Source organism: Eulemur rufifrons, chromosome 7, assembly GCF_041146395.1.
Source record: "Eulemur rufifrons isolate Redbay chromosome 7, OSU_ERuf_1, whole genome shotgun sequence".
In the NCBI taxonomy this organism is placed as follows: domain Eukaryota; kingdom Metazoa; phylum Chordata; class Mammalia; order Primates; family Lemuridae; genus Eulemur; species Eulemur rufifrons.
This window is the reverse complement of record NC_090989.1, coordinates 197857345-197871445: the sequence shown is the minus strand read 5'-3', so window position 1 is coordinate 197871445 and position 14101 is coordinate 197857345. Positions and strand designations below refer to the sequence as shown.

The window sequence follows — 14101 nt, the reverse complement described above, 5'->3', positions numbered from 1 at the left end:
TTCTGGTTTTAACTTCAGCATGTAAAGAGCTTAAAAGTCGCCACTTGCATCCTCACAACAAGACAAAAGCTGAACAAACTGAACAGCAACATATATTCTGAGATTCGTCAGAGAATTGGGGTCCTAGGACAAACAACCACCCCAAAATCTGGGGAAAAAGGAAAATACAGAAAAATTCTGAAGCAGAAGCTGCTGGAGGCAGTAATTGGTAGGAACACCTAAGTGGTAACTTTTAACAAACTGCTGGCAGTTGAGTGTGGAGCAGGTTGAGAGTTAAAAACTCCCGGGGCCCGGTCTTAGAGGAGACCCACGTTGTCACCGGTTTCATCTCCAGGAACTCTGCCAGATTCTCATGGTCAACATCCCTTCCTGATTCAGGCAGAGGAAGGGAAAAAGGAACTATTTTTATATATACCCAGAGTGTTCTCTATAACAAAAGTCTGCCCACCAGGGACCACTTTGTCAGACCCTTATTTGACAGGGGGAAAGGCAATTGGCCAGCTCCAGTCCTCCTAGCTCTCTTGTCACAGGTGAGAAAAAAAAAAAAGGGATGAGAAATGCTTCTGAAAGTCACAGGCCAGACACTCAAAGCCTAGACACTACAAAACTGAGATTTAATCATGAATTTAGAGAATACTTCCCCTCCCCAAAACCTTACCACTATACATCAGTATAATAACACCTGATCATAACTGAGAAAGTTGCAGGACAGAGACTCTATTTAATAAGGAATTCTTCGGAAAATCCAAAGAAAATGGGAGAAAAACAAACAAGGAAACTATAAGAAACAGAAGTCTCTGGCACCTAGAGGTATAGCAAATTTAACATAAAACTTCACACTAAACTCTAATTATCTCAGTTCCTATTACCTAATATATCATGTCCAGCTTGCAATAAAAAACTACAAGCATGCTAAAAGGCAAGGAAAACCATAGTCTGAAAAGACAAAGCAAGCATCAGAACAAGACTAAGACACTGTACAGATTTTGGAATTATCAGACAGGAAATTTAAAATAACTAGGATTAACATGCTAGAAGCACTAATGGAACAAGTGGACAACATGCAACATGTGAGAACAGAGGGATAATGTAAGCAGAGAGATGGAAACTAAGAAAGAACCAAAAGGAAATACTACAAATATATATTTAAAAAAACTGTAACAAAAACGAAGACAGACTTTGATAGGCTCATCAGTAGACTGGACATGGCTGAGAAAAGAATCAGTGAGCTTGAAGTTATGTTAAAATAGAAAGTTCCCAACCTGAAATGCAAAGAGAACAAAGAAAAAAAGAGAAGGGGTGGGACAGAATATCCACAAAATGTACAAGAATTGCAAAAGGTATAACATGTGTATAATGGGAATATCAGAAAGAAAAAAAAAAAACAAAAAACGGAGAAAGGAGCACAACAAATATTTGAAGTAATGATGGCTGAGAATTTTCCAAATGTAATGACAGACATGAAACCACAGATCCAGAAAGCTCAGACAACACCAAGCAGGATAAATACCAAAAAATCTACACCTAGGCATATCATATTCAAACTGCAGAAAACCAAAGACAAACAAGTATCTTAAAAGAAGTCAGATGAGAGAGGTCAACTTCCAGCATGACAACAAAACTGGTGAAATTTATAAAACAACTATTCAAAGCCTCTGGAAATGGTCCTAAAGCAAAGAAGAAACATCTGTTCAAGAAGTTCTCTAAGAACTCAGTATGAAAGGCAAGAGTCTCTGATATTTGAACCAATCCTGCTCCCTCCCTTCACCTTCGTGGCTCAGTGAGGTGGAGATTCCACTTATTCCCAAATGCTGCAGCCAAGAACACGGGCTTTCTCCCCACCAGCTCCCAGCTGCAGGGCTTTTTTCCTGGGGGAAGCAGGACCTCTGTTTCTCATTCTGCCCCAGCTATCTGTTGCCGAGGCTAAGTCCTAGGCAAGTACTGTCAAGAGGCAGGGGCTGCCTTCTTGCACTCAGCCCCAACTCATGGAACTGAGAGAACTGGGTGGGGCTCTGACCACCCTTGCCCTGCCACTTCTATTCAGGGTTATACTGGAGGTTCTTGCCATAGCAATTAGGCAAGAAAAAGAAATACAAGTCACCCAAATTGGAAAGGAAAAAGTAAAACTATCTCTATCTGCAAATGACATGCTCTTATGTATAGAAAGTCCCAAGGAACCCATTAAAAAACTATTAGAATTAATAAACTAGTTCAGCACGGTTGCAGGATACAAGATCAACATATAAAATCAATTGTATTTCTATGTACTAGCAATGAACATTCTGAAAATAAAATTAATAAAACAATTCTATTTACGAGAGCACCAAAAAGAATAAAATGCTTAGAAATAAATTTAACAAAGGAAGTGTAAAACTTATACTCTGAAAACTATAAAGCATTGTTGAAAGGAATTTGAAAAATGTAAATAAATGGAAAAGCATCCATGTTCATAGGTCAGAAGATTAAACATTTTTAAGATGGCAATATTCCCAAAGTGATCTACAGATTGAACACAATCCCTTTCAGAATCCCAGCTGACATCTTTCTAGAAATTGATGGGCTGATCTTAAAATTCATGTGGACATGCAAGGGACCCAGACTGACCAAAACAAACTTGAAAAAGAAAAAGTTGGAGGACTCACACTTTCTGATTTCAAAACTTATTACAGAGCTATAGTAATTAAGATAGTGTGGTACTGACATAAGGATAGATATAGATCAGAGGAATAGAATTGAATATCCAGAAGTAAACAGGTATATCTATGGCCAATTGATTTTGACAAGGGTGCCATGACCATTTAATAGCAAAAGAACAGTCTTTTAAACAAATGGTACTGAGACAAATGGATAGCTGCATGTAAAAAAATGAAGTTAGGTCCTTACCTCACACCACATGTAAAAATTAGCTAAAAATATATAAGAACAAACCGTACATGCTAAAACTACACAACTCTTAGAAAAAAACAAAGAGATAAATCTTTATGACTTTGGATTTGACAATGGACTCTTAGATACAACAACAAAAGCACAAGCAACAAAAAGAAATAGATAAATTGGACTTAAAATTAAAAACTTTCTGCTTCAAAGCACACTGTCAAGAAAGTGAAAGTATTTGTAATCATATATTGGATAACAGACTTGTATCTGGAATATACTACATAAAGAACTTTGAAATTTCATAATAAAAAGACAAAAAAATTAAAAACAAGCAAAGGATCTGAATAGTTATTTCTCCAAGGAAAATATACAAAGATCTATACGCACATGAAAAGATGCTCAACATCTTCAATTATTAGAGAAACGTAGATCAAGATACAATGAGATAATCACTTCCCACCCACTAGGATGGCCAGAATAAAGGAGTCAGATAATAACAAGTGCTGGTGAGGATGTGAAGAAACTGGAACTCTCACATGCTGCTGGCAGGAATGCCAAATGGTGCAGCTGCTTTGGAAAACAGCCTGGCAGTTCCTCAATCAAACAAACATGGAGTTACCATACAACCCAGTAATTTCACTCCTTAAAAAAATAAAGACATATATTCAGACAAAAACTTGTACACAAATGTTTACAGCAGAACTATTCATAGGAGCCCAAAAGTGGAAATAACACAAATGCCCATCATCTGATGAATGGGTAGATAGAATATCCACGTGGAATATCTATACCACGGAGTGTTATTCGGCCATAGAAAGGGAATGAGGTACTGACACAGGCTACAACATGGATGAACCTTGAAAACGTTCTGCTAAATGAAACAAGCCAGTCACATATTGTACAATTCCGTTTGCATTATGTTTAAAGTCAGTAAATCCATAAAGACAAGAAAGCATACCAATAGTAGCTTAGGACTGTGGGTGGGGGGTGGTGATGGGAAGACAGGGGTGATGGAGAAAGGTTACAGGATTCTTTTTGGGGTGATATAAATGTTCCAAAATTGACTGGTGATGGCGCACGTATCTGTGAACACAGTAACACCCACTGAACTGTACCCTTTAAACGGGTGAACTGGGTCTATAAATGGTGCATCAGTAAGGGGGTTAGAAAAGAACAGCCAGAGGGGAAAGCGCCTTACCCATAGATGAGCCCGGATAAGAGTTCCTCTGGATTTCGCATCAGAAATCACGCCAGCAAGAAGGGAATGAGGTGAAATATTCAAAGCATCGAAAGAAAAAACCCACCAACTTAGAATTCTTTGCCCAGTGAAACTGTCCTTCAAAAGTGAAGGAGAAATAAAGACTTCGTCAGACAAACAGAAGCCATCTCCAGCCCGTGACGCACCATGGGGCAAGGGGAGCAGCTTCCCCCACACGGCTCCTTCCTTACCAGGAGCAGAGCCCCGCTGCGTCCTCCCTGAGGCCTGACTTCTGTCCCCTGGCCTCATGCAGAGTAAGGGTGGGGGCAGCGGGGGTCTCTGAGAGGGAGCTTGTGGAGCAGAGGGAGGCTCAAGAGCCACAGACTTAGGACAGCATCTGGCAAGTGTCTGGCACACCCAGGTGGGGACAGAGGTTCCTTCTGCCCAGAGGACAACAGTTAGCACTGCTTCTCCCCTCACCCGCAGGGAGGTTCTGACAAAGGGAAGGAGTTCGGCCCATCTGCCAGGAGCACTGGGGTTGCACTGGGGGCAACATTGCCTCCAGGGGACAGGTTTGCTGTTCCCCACTTTCCCAGCATTGGGAGCCCCTGACGATGGACAGGACAGGCAGGACAGACGTATAGAGTGCGTGTCCCCTGGCTGCAGTTGGTGGAGCATGGCAGGAGGGGGGCAGTGCCTGAGGAGGGGAAGGGCGGCCCCTGGGGCTCCCCACACCCTCAGGCCCCACCTGGGAAAAGTCCGACTCCGCAGCTCCTTGATGAAGAGCTGGCTGCCATTCTGCACAGGCTTGACGTCAGGTGCCTGCCCTGGGCCGTGTTTGTGCCAGGTCCGCTTCTTCTTCACTGTGGAGGGAGAGAGGAGGTGGGGCCTATGCCTCCCCTGAGAACCCCAGCCCACCCAGCTCCCCTCCATGCACACAGTGAGGAGTCCACCCTCTCCCCAGCCTCAGGTCCACACCCACCCACACCCCCCAACTCGTGACACTGCCGTCCACTGCTCCCCGACACAGAAGCTGGGGTCTCCAAGGACCCCTCCTCATTCAGGCCCCAAATCTGCCAAGACCACTGCAGAGGCACTGCCTGATAAGGTCCCTAGCTAAGGTTGAGCCTCACCATCCCGTGGCTGGATGCCACTGCCTGCCTGGTCTCCAGAGTCAGACTCTGTCACCTCCCTGCTGGGACCATCACTGCCCTGACAGTCCCAGCCAAAGGTAAGGGCAGCCTGGACCTCACGGTCTTGTTCCCCTCCTCCCACCTCCCCAGTCAGTGCACACCCCCTCTCCTCTGGGCTGCCCCCCACATGCTTCTCACAGCCTCCCTGCCCCGTCCACTTCCTCAGGTTGCCCTAGGGCACAACTCCTCCAGGGCACCAGGCACACACAGCTTGGACTTTTTACATGTGTGTGTGTGTACCCGTCCCAACTGGACTGCACACCCACGCAACAATGTGTGCACAAGCACACATATACAGGCACACTCGCACATGTGCATGCGCACGTGCACACACACACACACACACACCCCTACAGACCTCCAAGCCCCACGCACACCCACCCATCCCTACTGAAGGGAGGGAAGCAATTTCCTCTCCACCCTCCCATGTCCCTGACTCCTAGCCTCCTACTCATCCAGAGCACACCCAGAGTAACTCAGGTAAGGCTGGCCACCAAGGCACACAGATGCCCTCCCTGGGGGCTGCTTGGCTGAGTCTGATGCAGACAGACCCCTGTGCAGTCAGGAGACTGGATTCAAGAGCAGAGCTGGGTAGAACCCGCAGGGTGCCCATCCTTCACAATGAGGATGCATGAGGGCTGCAGGGGAGGGGGTTGTGGCCCCAGAAGGACATGTGTCCCCATCCTCCTGAGGCCTGGTGGTTGTGGGGACAAAGGAAGCTGATGACTGCCCACTGATAATGACTGTCCCTGAGCAGGAACTGCTACCAGCACAGCCCAGGAAAGGGCAGGGGCAGGTGGGGCCGGGGCCTTTGGTTTGCAAAGAACCTTCCCACTGCGCTTGATCACCCTGTCCAGGATTCAGGTGCACATCATGGAAAACTGGGAAGAGCCTGCAGAGTCAGGGCTGGAAGCCAGGACTTCTGATTGCAGCATTGGGCACAGATGAGCAATCAAAAGGGTTCAAGTCTTTCCTGCCCAACCATCTAGCTGTGTGACCTCGGGCAAGTTTCTTGATATCTCTGCACCTCACCTCTAACAGAGAGATGTTCATACCAGCTTGTGGGGTGGCCGAGGCGTGTCAGTCAGCACACTCCCAGCGCCTGCTCCAGGGCTCTGCCGGGCCCCACTTCTCACGGCAGAGCTACCTAGTGCAGCAGATGCTTGTTCCTGGGCCTGGTGCTTGTACCAGACCCTTGGGCTCATCCCTGCATGCCCCCCGAGGCCAGGGCCAGGCCCAGCACACAGTGGGCACAGGGGAAGTGTCAGTGAGCAGACGGGGCCCCCCTCATCACCACACTGGCCGCTCAGCTTCAGGGCACCTTAGAAGGGGAGGTGGATGCAGCTGCCTTTGAGACTGTCAGTGGGAACAGGCTTGGTCCAACCCATGCACCTGGCCTCTTGGCGCCAACTTGTGCCAGGCGATGCTGAGGCCACAGGTAACTCTGACCTGCTCTCCTGGCACAGTTTATGAGCACTCACTGAGTGGCTCAGCTCTGCGCAAGGCTGGGGACATGGGGGTGGGTGTCATCCAAGTGACAGATGGCTGGGAGCCCCTGCTTCTTAAAGAGCTCAGACGAGCAGGGGGCTTAGGCAGGCCCTGAGGGTGTGCATGCTCAGATGCTCAGCCAGGGGCATGGGGTTTCGGCCCCGAGGAAACAGAGGCAGTTATGTGCACTCCACGAGGAGCCAAGAGGGCCCAGAGAGGAAACTTCCAGATCTGGGCTTTCTGCACCAAGCGAGGCCTCTCTGGTTACCTTGGGGTCACCAGCTGTGAGGAGCAGGAAGAGTGAGCAGGGATGGGAGGAGGGGCTGCAGTGGAGGCCCAGGATGGCAGTGGGGCAGGTGAGAGCTGGCAGTAGCCCTGCTGGTCACAAGGCAGCGGTGACGCTGCAGCTAGACGAGGCCTCGGGGCTGTCTGGGGAGACTGAGGAAGAGGAGGCAGCACCACAGAAATGGTGCAGGTACATGCGGTCACTATTTCATCAACCCCAGCTCCTGTCTGAGGACACTACATGTGGCCAGGTTCCCTGGGCTGCTCCCCCTCCTCTCCTCTCTCATGGGGCGGGGTCCCCACTTGACTGATGCAGAGTCTGAGCCCAGAGATGTGGAGCTGTGCCAGGGTCTCCAGCAGAAGGTAACATAGTGCCTTGTCCCGGGAGGCCACATGGGGAAACTGTGATAACTCTGTCCCTGTGATGGTGCACCACAGACACGGCTAAGTGGTGTCCCCTAACCCTGCAGGATAGGATGGTCACAGCCTATCTCAGGGATGAGGAGAGTATGTCCAGAAAGATAAGTGACCTCCTATCAGCCACAGAGCTGTGATTCAGAGCTGCTGCTAACCGCTCTGCTGCTCCCTCCTGTGCCTTTTTGTCAGACGGGGACGCCGTGCCAAGTTCCTGGGCGGGAACCCTGGGCCCTGTACCAAATCTGTGTCAGTCAGGTAAACCCGTGGGGCCCATGGCCAAGGCCAGTTCAAGGGACGCAATAAGACACCACAGGGAGGGACTCAACAATCTGCATCGTCAAGGCTTTCATAAAGAGAAGGCAAAGCGTGAGGACTGGGTGGCAGGCACAGCTCACTCTGGGAACCGGGCAATGTCCCTGTCCCCATCCCCATACTGCTGTGAACCCCATCCCCAGGCCAGGCGGCAGGAGCAGGAAAGGTAGAGGCAGGCTCGGGGCCTCCAGAGGGCTCTGGGTTCCAGGGCTGGGAGCCTCTCCGGGATGTGGAGGAGCCCTCTGTCACCAAGGCGCCTCAGGGTGGAAAGTGCGACTGGAGTGGGGGTGTCACGGGCAGGCTCTGGCCACAGCACAGACTCATTCCAAGTCTGAGCATGCGCACTGGCGAAGGTGCGAGAGCCGCATGCTCAGTCCCTGTTGGAGCACACATCCCTCAGTACCGACTCACAGAATTTACGCAGCATGTTCGGCACACACAGGCACATGCTCACTGCTGTGGACTGAAGTTCGTGTCTCACCAAAATTCGCATTGAAATCCAAACCCCAGGGTGATGGTACCAGGAGGTGGGGCTGTTGGGAGGCGATGAGGTCATGGGGGGGAGCCTATGAATGGGATTAGTCCTTATGAAGGAGGCTTCAGAGAGCTTCCTCGCCCCTTCCACCACGTCAGGAGGTGCCGTTAGCGATGAAGGTGTCCCCAACAGACACTGAACCTGTTGGTACCCTGATCTTGGACTTCCAACCTCAGAACTATGAGAAATAAATTTTCTATTACTGAAGTTCCCCAGTCTGTAGTATTTTGTTATAGCAGCCCAAATGGACTAAGACACACACAGACATGCATAGACATGTACACACACATATATGCACACATGCACACGCGTGCACAGCTAGGGAAGGGCTGGGGTCCCACCAGCTGCACTCCCAGCACTGTCTGCTGGTCTAGAACATCACTCTCTGGGAAGTAGGCCTTAGGCCACAGAAAGGGGATCCTGCACTTGGCTCTTAGCTGCTAAAAAGAACAGGTGGGGACCACCAGGCCTCTGCCCAAACTCCCCCCTAAGCACCGGGGCAGGCTCTGGGTGAGGCAGGCACACACGCCTCCTACAGCGGGCAGGCTGCCATTGTTGGGCAGAAGCTGCTTCTGGGGATACGGGGGATGCTGGAGAAATCAAAACTGCACTCACCAGTGTGCACAACATGCACAACCTGCCCAGCCCTTGCACCCCACCATTGCCCTACCCCAGTCCCAGCGCAAGAGAGAGCTCTCAGGTGAGGACCCTTCAGAACATGTGCTGACTGCCAGGGTGAGAGGCTCCTGGCCTGGGGTTTCCAACTTCTCCCTAAGAATCTGGAACCACCGTCTCAAGTGACGCACACACGCACCTGCCGCACAAAACACACAAGAGCAGCGCCACCCCCAGCATGCTCCTGAGCACCCTACCAGGGCCCCTCAGCCAGTCCTCCACCCAGGGGAGCACCTCCTGGGGTATCCTGGCTCCAACCCTGCTCTGCCCTGGCACTTGCCCCCCAGGCCCCATGGTGCAGCCCCAGGTCCTGCCAGAAGCTTGTCTCATTCCTGTCATGAAGACAACCAGGCCCTGAGCTTTCCAAGATGGGCTCAGTGAGGTGCTGGAAACACCTGGTTAACCTGAGAGGGATGATCCTTCTTATCCTTTATCTGTTTTGAAGCAGTGACCAGATGATGAGTTAATTCACCTGCCACAAGGCAGGCACACTCTGAGCATAAATGCAGCCCCTGGGGGCCGTGAAGGCAATTTAGGAATCCCGGAACCTCCCCCAGACAGACCATCAGCCTGGAAAGTTCAGGAAGAGCCGCCAGCCTACTAGTCTTCACCCACGCATGTACCTGGTGGTGTTTTGCCAGGTACTGAGGCTAGACTGGGGAACAAGGTTGAGAGCTGAAACAATGGAGTTCCCACCGTCACCCGGTGATGGATGGGCACAGGCCAGGCACAAAGTGCTCAGAGAGGCCAAAAAAGAGCTACAAGGTCCCTGAAGTGGTGAGACCCCCCCCCCCCCCGCCGACACCACCCCAGTGCCCAGCGTCACGAGGCACCAGGCCAAGCCCCCAAAGCTCCCTTAACACTCGGCCCACAGAACAGGGGTGCTGAGGTGGCTTCCACCCATTGCCTGTGTCCTCCCTTTACCTCCCTTGGAATCATAGGACTCATCCCACGTGGGTTGTGGGGGTCTGGACCCTCAGCTTGTGACTGGGGACTTGGAGGGGGGCTCACTTAGAAGGGGAGTGACTTGGAGTGGCCGTGGCTTGGAGCCAGATGCAGCCCCCACCCCACTTTGCCCTGGGCTCAGCTAGTCCAGGGATCAGGACAGCAGGGCTATGATTGGCTGACAGAGCCAGGGCCCAAGTCCAGCCTGAAGCTTCTATGAGCACCCAAGACCCTCAACTCAGGCAGCAACCAGAGGCCACGTTAACACTCACATACCTGCATCCATGCCATCTGTCCTGTCCCGAGGCCACAACCCTCCCGAGGTCCTTGTAGACCACAGCACAGCTCCCCCCTTGTAACCTGGGCTCAGCCTTGGAGCTCAAGGTTCACATCACCTCCAGCCCACCTGGATGAACCTGCACAGCGTGAGCCACGCCTGCACCTTGGGAGTCCTCTAAGGACCCGCCATGCCTGAGAGGGACCACAGGAAAAGGGAGGGGAAATACAGCCTTTAGCCCTTGGGATACAAACAGCAGGCAGTGTGGAAAAGGCAAAGGCCCCCTAAGATTCTCTGGAGAGCAGGAGGTGGGTAGGACAAGGGGGGGCTAGAGAGGGGAGGACAGAGCCCACCAACAAATGCATCTGCCCAGAAAACAGGCGGTCTGGGCCCAGCCCTATGTGGTAGTGGCCCCTGGGCAGGGCTGGGCTGTTGGCCCCTGGATGGCACCTGCATCACCATTTACCCAAGTCTGTGTCCCCCAACTCAGCCAGCCTGGCCACCGCAGTTACTGAGTGTGTGCCCTCTGCCTAGGCCTCAGAAGGCCCGTGGGGTCTTTGCACAGCTGCCTCTGTGGTCAGGAGCCAATGTGGAGGGGCTGTAGCAGGCCCAGCGAAACTACAAGGGACAGTGGCAGGGCCCCAGCAGCGGGGGTCCCCAGGCTCTGGTGCTACCCCAGGGCATTTCATCCTCAGCAACCTGAGGCCTACACCCAGGCCCAGCAGAGACCCTGCGCTGCATGCAGCCCAGGCAGGGTGGACCCAGCTCTGATAGGTGAGGGGGTACTTACAGGTGGACTTCCCGTGGGTTTTCTCGCAGTTCGGGCAGTGGTATATGTCAATGTCTGGCGCCTCCTCCTCTTCCACCCCAACACAGCTGAAATGGGACGAAACAGACCATTATCCACGCGCTCAACAGCCCCTCCAGTGATTTCCATCTGCCAAGCTCTAGGGAGGGTCCCTGCTCACCAGCTAGGGACCTGGGCCAACAGAGCAGATCCCCCTGTAGGGACATTGGTCCATGGGGAGGGAGGCTGGAGGGAAGGGAATGCAGAAACGTCCTCCTGGAAGGGCATCTACAGCATGGGACCCAGATACAGCATCTGAACATGCTCCACCAAGAGGATCCACTGAATGGGCTGCTGGCAGGTCTGCCTGAGTGAAGGCCACCACCATCATGTTCCCTGGGGACACAGGGAGGACGAGGGGGGTCTTGGAGCCAGATGTCCCATTGCTTTAGCAAGAGCAGCCTAGGGGGCAGACAGCACCAGGGCAGCCCCCTCATGCAGACTATGCCATAGCCACCTGCCCAGCTCATCTTCAGGGGGCCAGAGACAGGCCTGGGCTGCCGCCTAGAAGCCTGGCCTGGGGACATGTTAGGACTCCAGGGACTATGACCCCCTCCTCCCTCCCACCCTGGAGTTCCTCCAGGCCCCTGCAAATCTGCTCAGAAACTTAGCTCCGGAGAGAGCCGCCCACTTTGCAGACACTAGCCTGGACACAGGCTTCAAGCCATTTAAGAAATGACCCCAGAGGGTGTCAAAGGACAGGACCTAAGATATCAGCAAACTCTACAGAAACAAACCCAGAAAAATGGAAATGTTCTGTTCCTTTTTGATGCCTTCTACTTTTTTTGGCGGAAAGTGACATAAGGGTGGCCATCATGGCCACATGTAAAGAGGTACCCAGGGACATAAGGGCGGCCACATGTAAAGAGGTACCCAGAGGAAATGAGAACCCGGTGGATAAAGGGCAGGACACTGGTGCAGGCAACTCCCACAGGGAAAGCACAGCGAACAAACTGGAAAACTTGTTCCACCAGAGAATCAACCAAACCAAAAGCTGGTTCTTTGATAAGCCTTTAGCTAGACTGACCAGGAAAAAAAGAGAAGACTCAAATTATTCAAATCAGAAATGAAAGTAAAGACATTACTACTGACCTTAAGGAAATGAAAAAGGATTACAAGAGAACACTATCAACAATTATAGGCCAACAAATTAGATAACCTGCATTGGAAAGACAAATTTCTGGATGCACACAAATGACCAAAACTGATTCAAAACACACACACACACACACACACAAAACAAACAGAAAATTTGAACAGATTTGTAACGAGATTAAATCAAAAACTCCCCCCATTAAAAAAAACTCCAGAACTACTGCTAATGAATTCAATCAAACATTTAAAGAAGAGTAACACCAGTCCTTTCAAACTCTTCCAGAAAACAGAAGAGGAGGGAACATTTCCTAACTCATTCTCTGAGGCCAGCATCACCCTAAGTCCAGAGCTAAACAAAGACACAGTAAGAGAAGGAAAGTGCAGACCAGTATCTCTTGTTAATAGTGATGTAAAAATCCTCAACAAAGCAGACTGTGCTGAAGGTTTATGAGACAAGAAGACCCCCTTACACAGTCTGCATGGAGGGGTGTTGGGAAGCCTTCTAGGGGGAGGTGACATTCAAGTGGGGTGTTGGTGGGTGAGTGAGTTTCCAGTTTGGAGGGTCATGAGAAGGAACAGGCTTGCAAGGCTGGCTGGAGAGACTAGACCAGTGTCTCTCCTGCCCCAGGTATGGATGGGACCTCTCTCCAGGGGCAGTGAATGAAGGTCTCTGATGGAGGTAAGGTTTCGGCAGCTCTCTGTGAGTAGCATGGAGCTGTCAGGCTCTCGCTGTCGGGCCATGAAGATGCCACCCTCCAGCCCTGCCAGCCCAGTAGGACTCCTGCTGCTGGTGAACAGCAGCTCTCAGGGTCTAGGTCTGGGTCAGGCAGAAGGGGCTCGACACCTACTTGGGACTGTGTCTCAAGGCAGTTTGCTGCTCTTGGGGTACTGTGTAGAGTTCCAGAAGATGGGAAATGGTCACACAAAGTAAAAGATGGCTCATCTACACTTGGAGCCCCAGGAGGACTTACAGGTGGGAGAGAGGACCCTGCATGCTTGTTCTCTTCCTTCTACATTGTTAGCTCTTTGAGAACTGGTTGGTGTGTGTTGGCAGCCTCAGCCTCGGCTCAGAACAAATGATCAATAAACATTTACTGACAGTACTTGCTGCTGGCCATGGTGTGGTCACTGCCTCTCAGTCCTGCTTACCTGGAGAAAGCTGGCAACATGTTTGCATTCAAGGATGGCACATTTTGTGTGGACACTGTTCTGCTGAGTATTTTTTCCTTCTGATTTATGGTAAAATAAAGTTCTTGGCATAAAAAAAAAATCCTCAAAAAAATACTAGCAAATAAAATCCAGGAACATATTAAGGAGACTATCCACCATGACCAAGTGGGATTTATCGCAAGAATACAAGGATGGTTCAATAGCTGAATATAAATCAATGCTCCATTCTACTCAGCCTCAAAAAACAATGGTGGTCGTCACCTCCCGTATTAACCTGGATAGAGTTGGAGCCCATTCTACTAAGTGAAGTATCCCAAGAATGGAAAAATAAACACCACATGTACTCATCATCAAATTGGCATTAACTGATCAACATTTAAGTGCATATATGGCAGTGACATTCATCGAGTGTCAGGCAGATGGAGGGGGGAGGAGGGGATGGGTATATATACACACCTAATGGGTACAGTGTGCACCACCTGGGGGATGGACACTCTTGAAGCTCTGACTCAGGTGGGGCAAGGAAAATATACATAACCTAAACATTTGTACCCCTGTAATATGCTGAAATAAAAATAAATAAATAAATGCTCCAACACCTGAATGATCACATCTGACTATAAGAAAAGGATGTGACCCTGGGGTGCTGACTTGGAGGCTGGGACAGTAGAGCCTGTGCTTTTCTTTCCCCCACCCATGAGGACAGAATTCATCAAGTGAGTAAGAGACAAGGAGAAGCACAGCCCTTCTTCCAAGGCTGGCACACACCTTGACTTACTCTTCTGTT

General features: G+C 50.5%; 1 protein-coding gene across 2 annotated transcripts in view; it reads right to left on the bottom strand.

Annotated features, from left to right (window-relative positions):
• The window catches only part of PHF2 (PHD finger protein 2), a 95219-nt gene that overhangs the window by 33505 nt on the left and 47613 nt on the right, over positions 1–14101 (bottom strand). For both annotated transcript variants that reach the window (XM_069476249.1, XM_069476248.1), the window contains exons 2-3: positions 10993–11078; positions 4824–4938 (exon numbers count right to left, since the gene is read on the bottom strand). In XM_069476249.1, coding sequence (XP_069332350.1) covers positions 4824–4938; positions 10993–11078 — 201 coding nt within the window. The remainder of the gene's footprint in view (positions 1–4823; positions 4939–10992; positions 11079–14101) is intronic.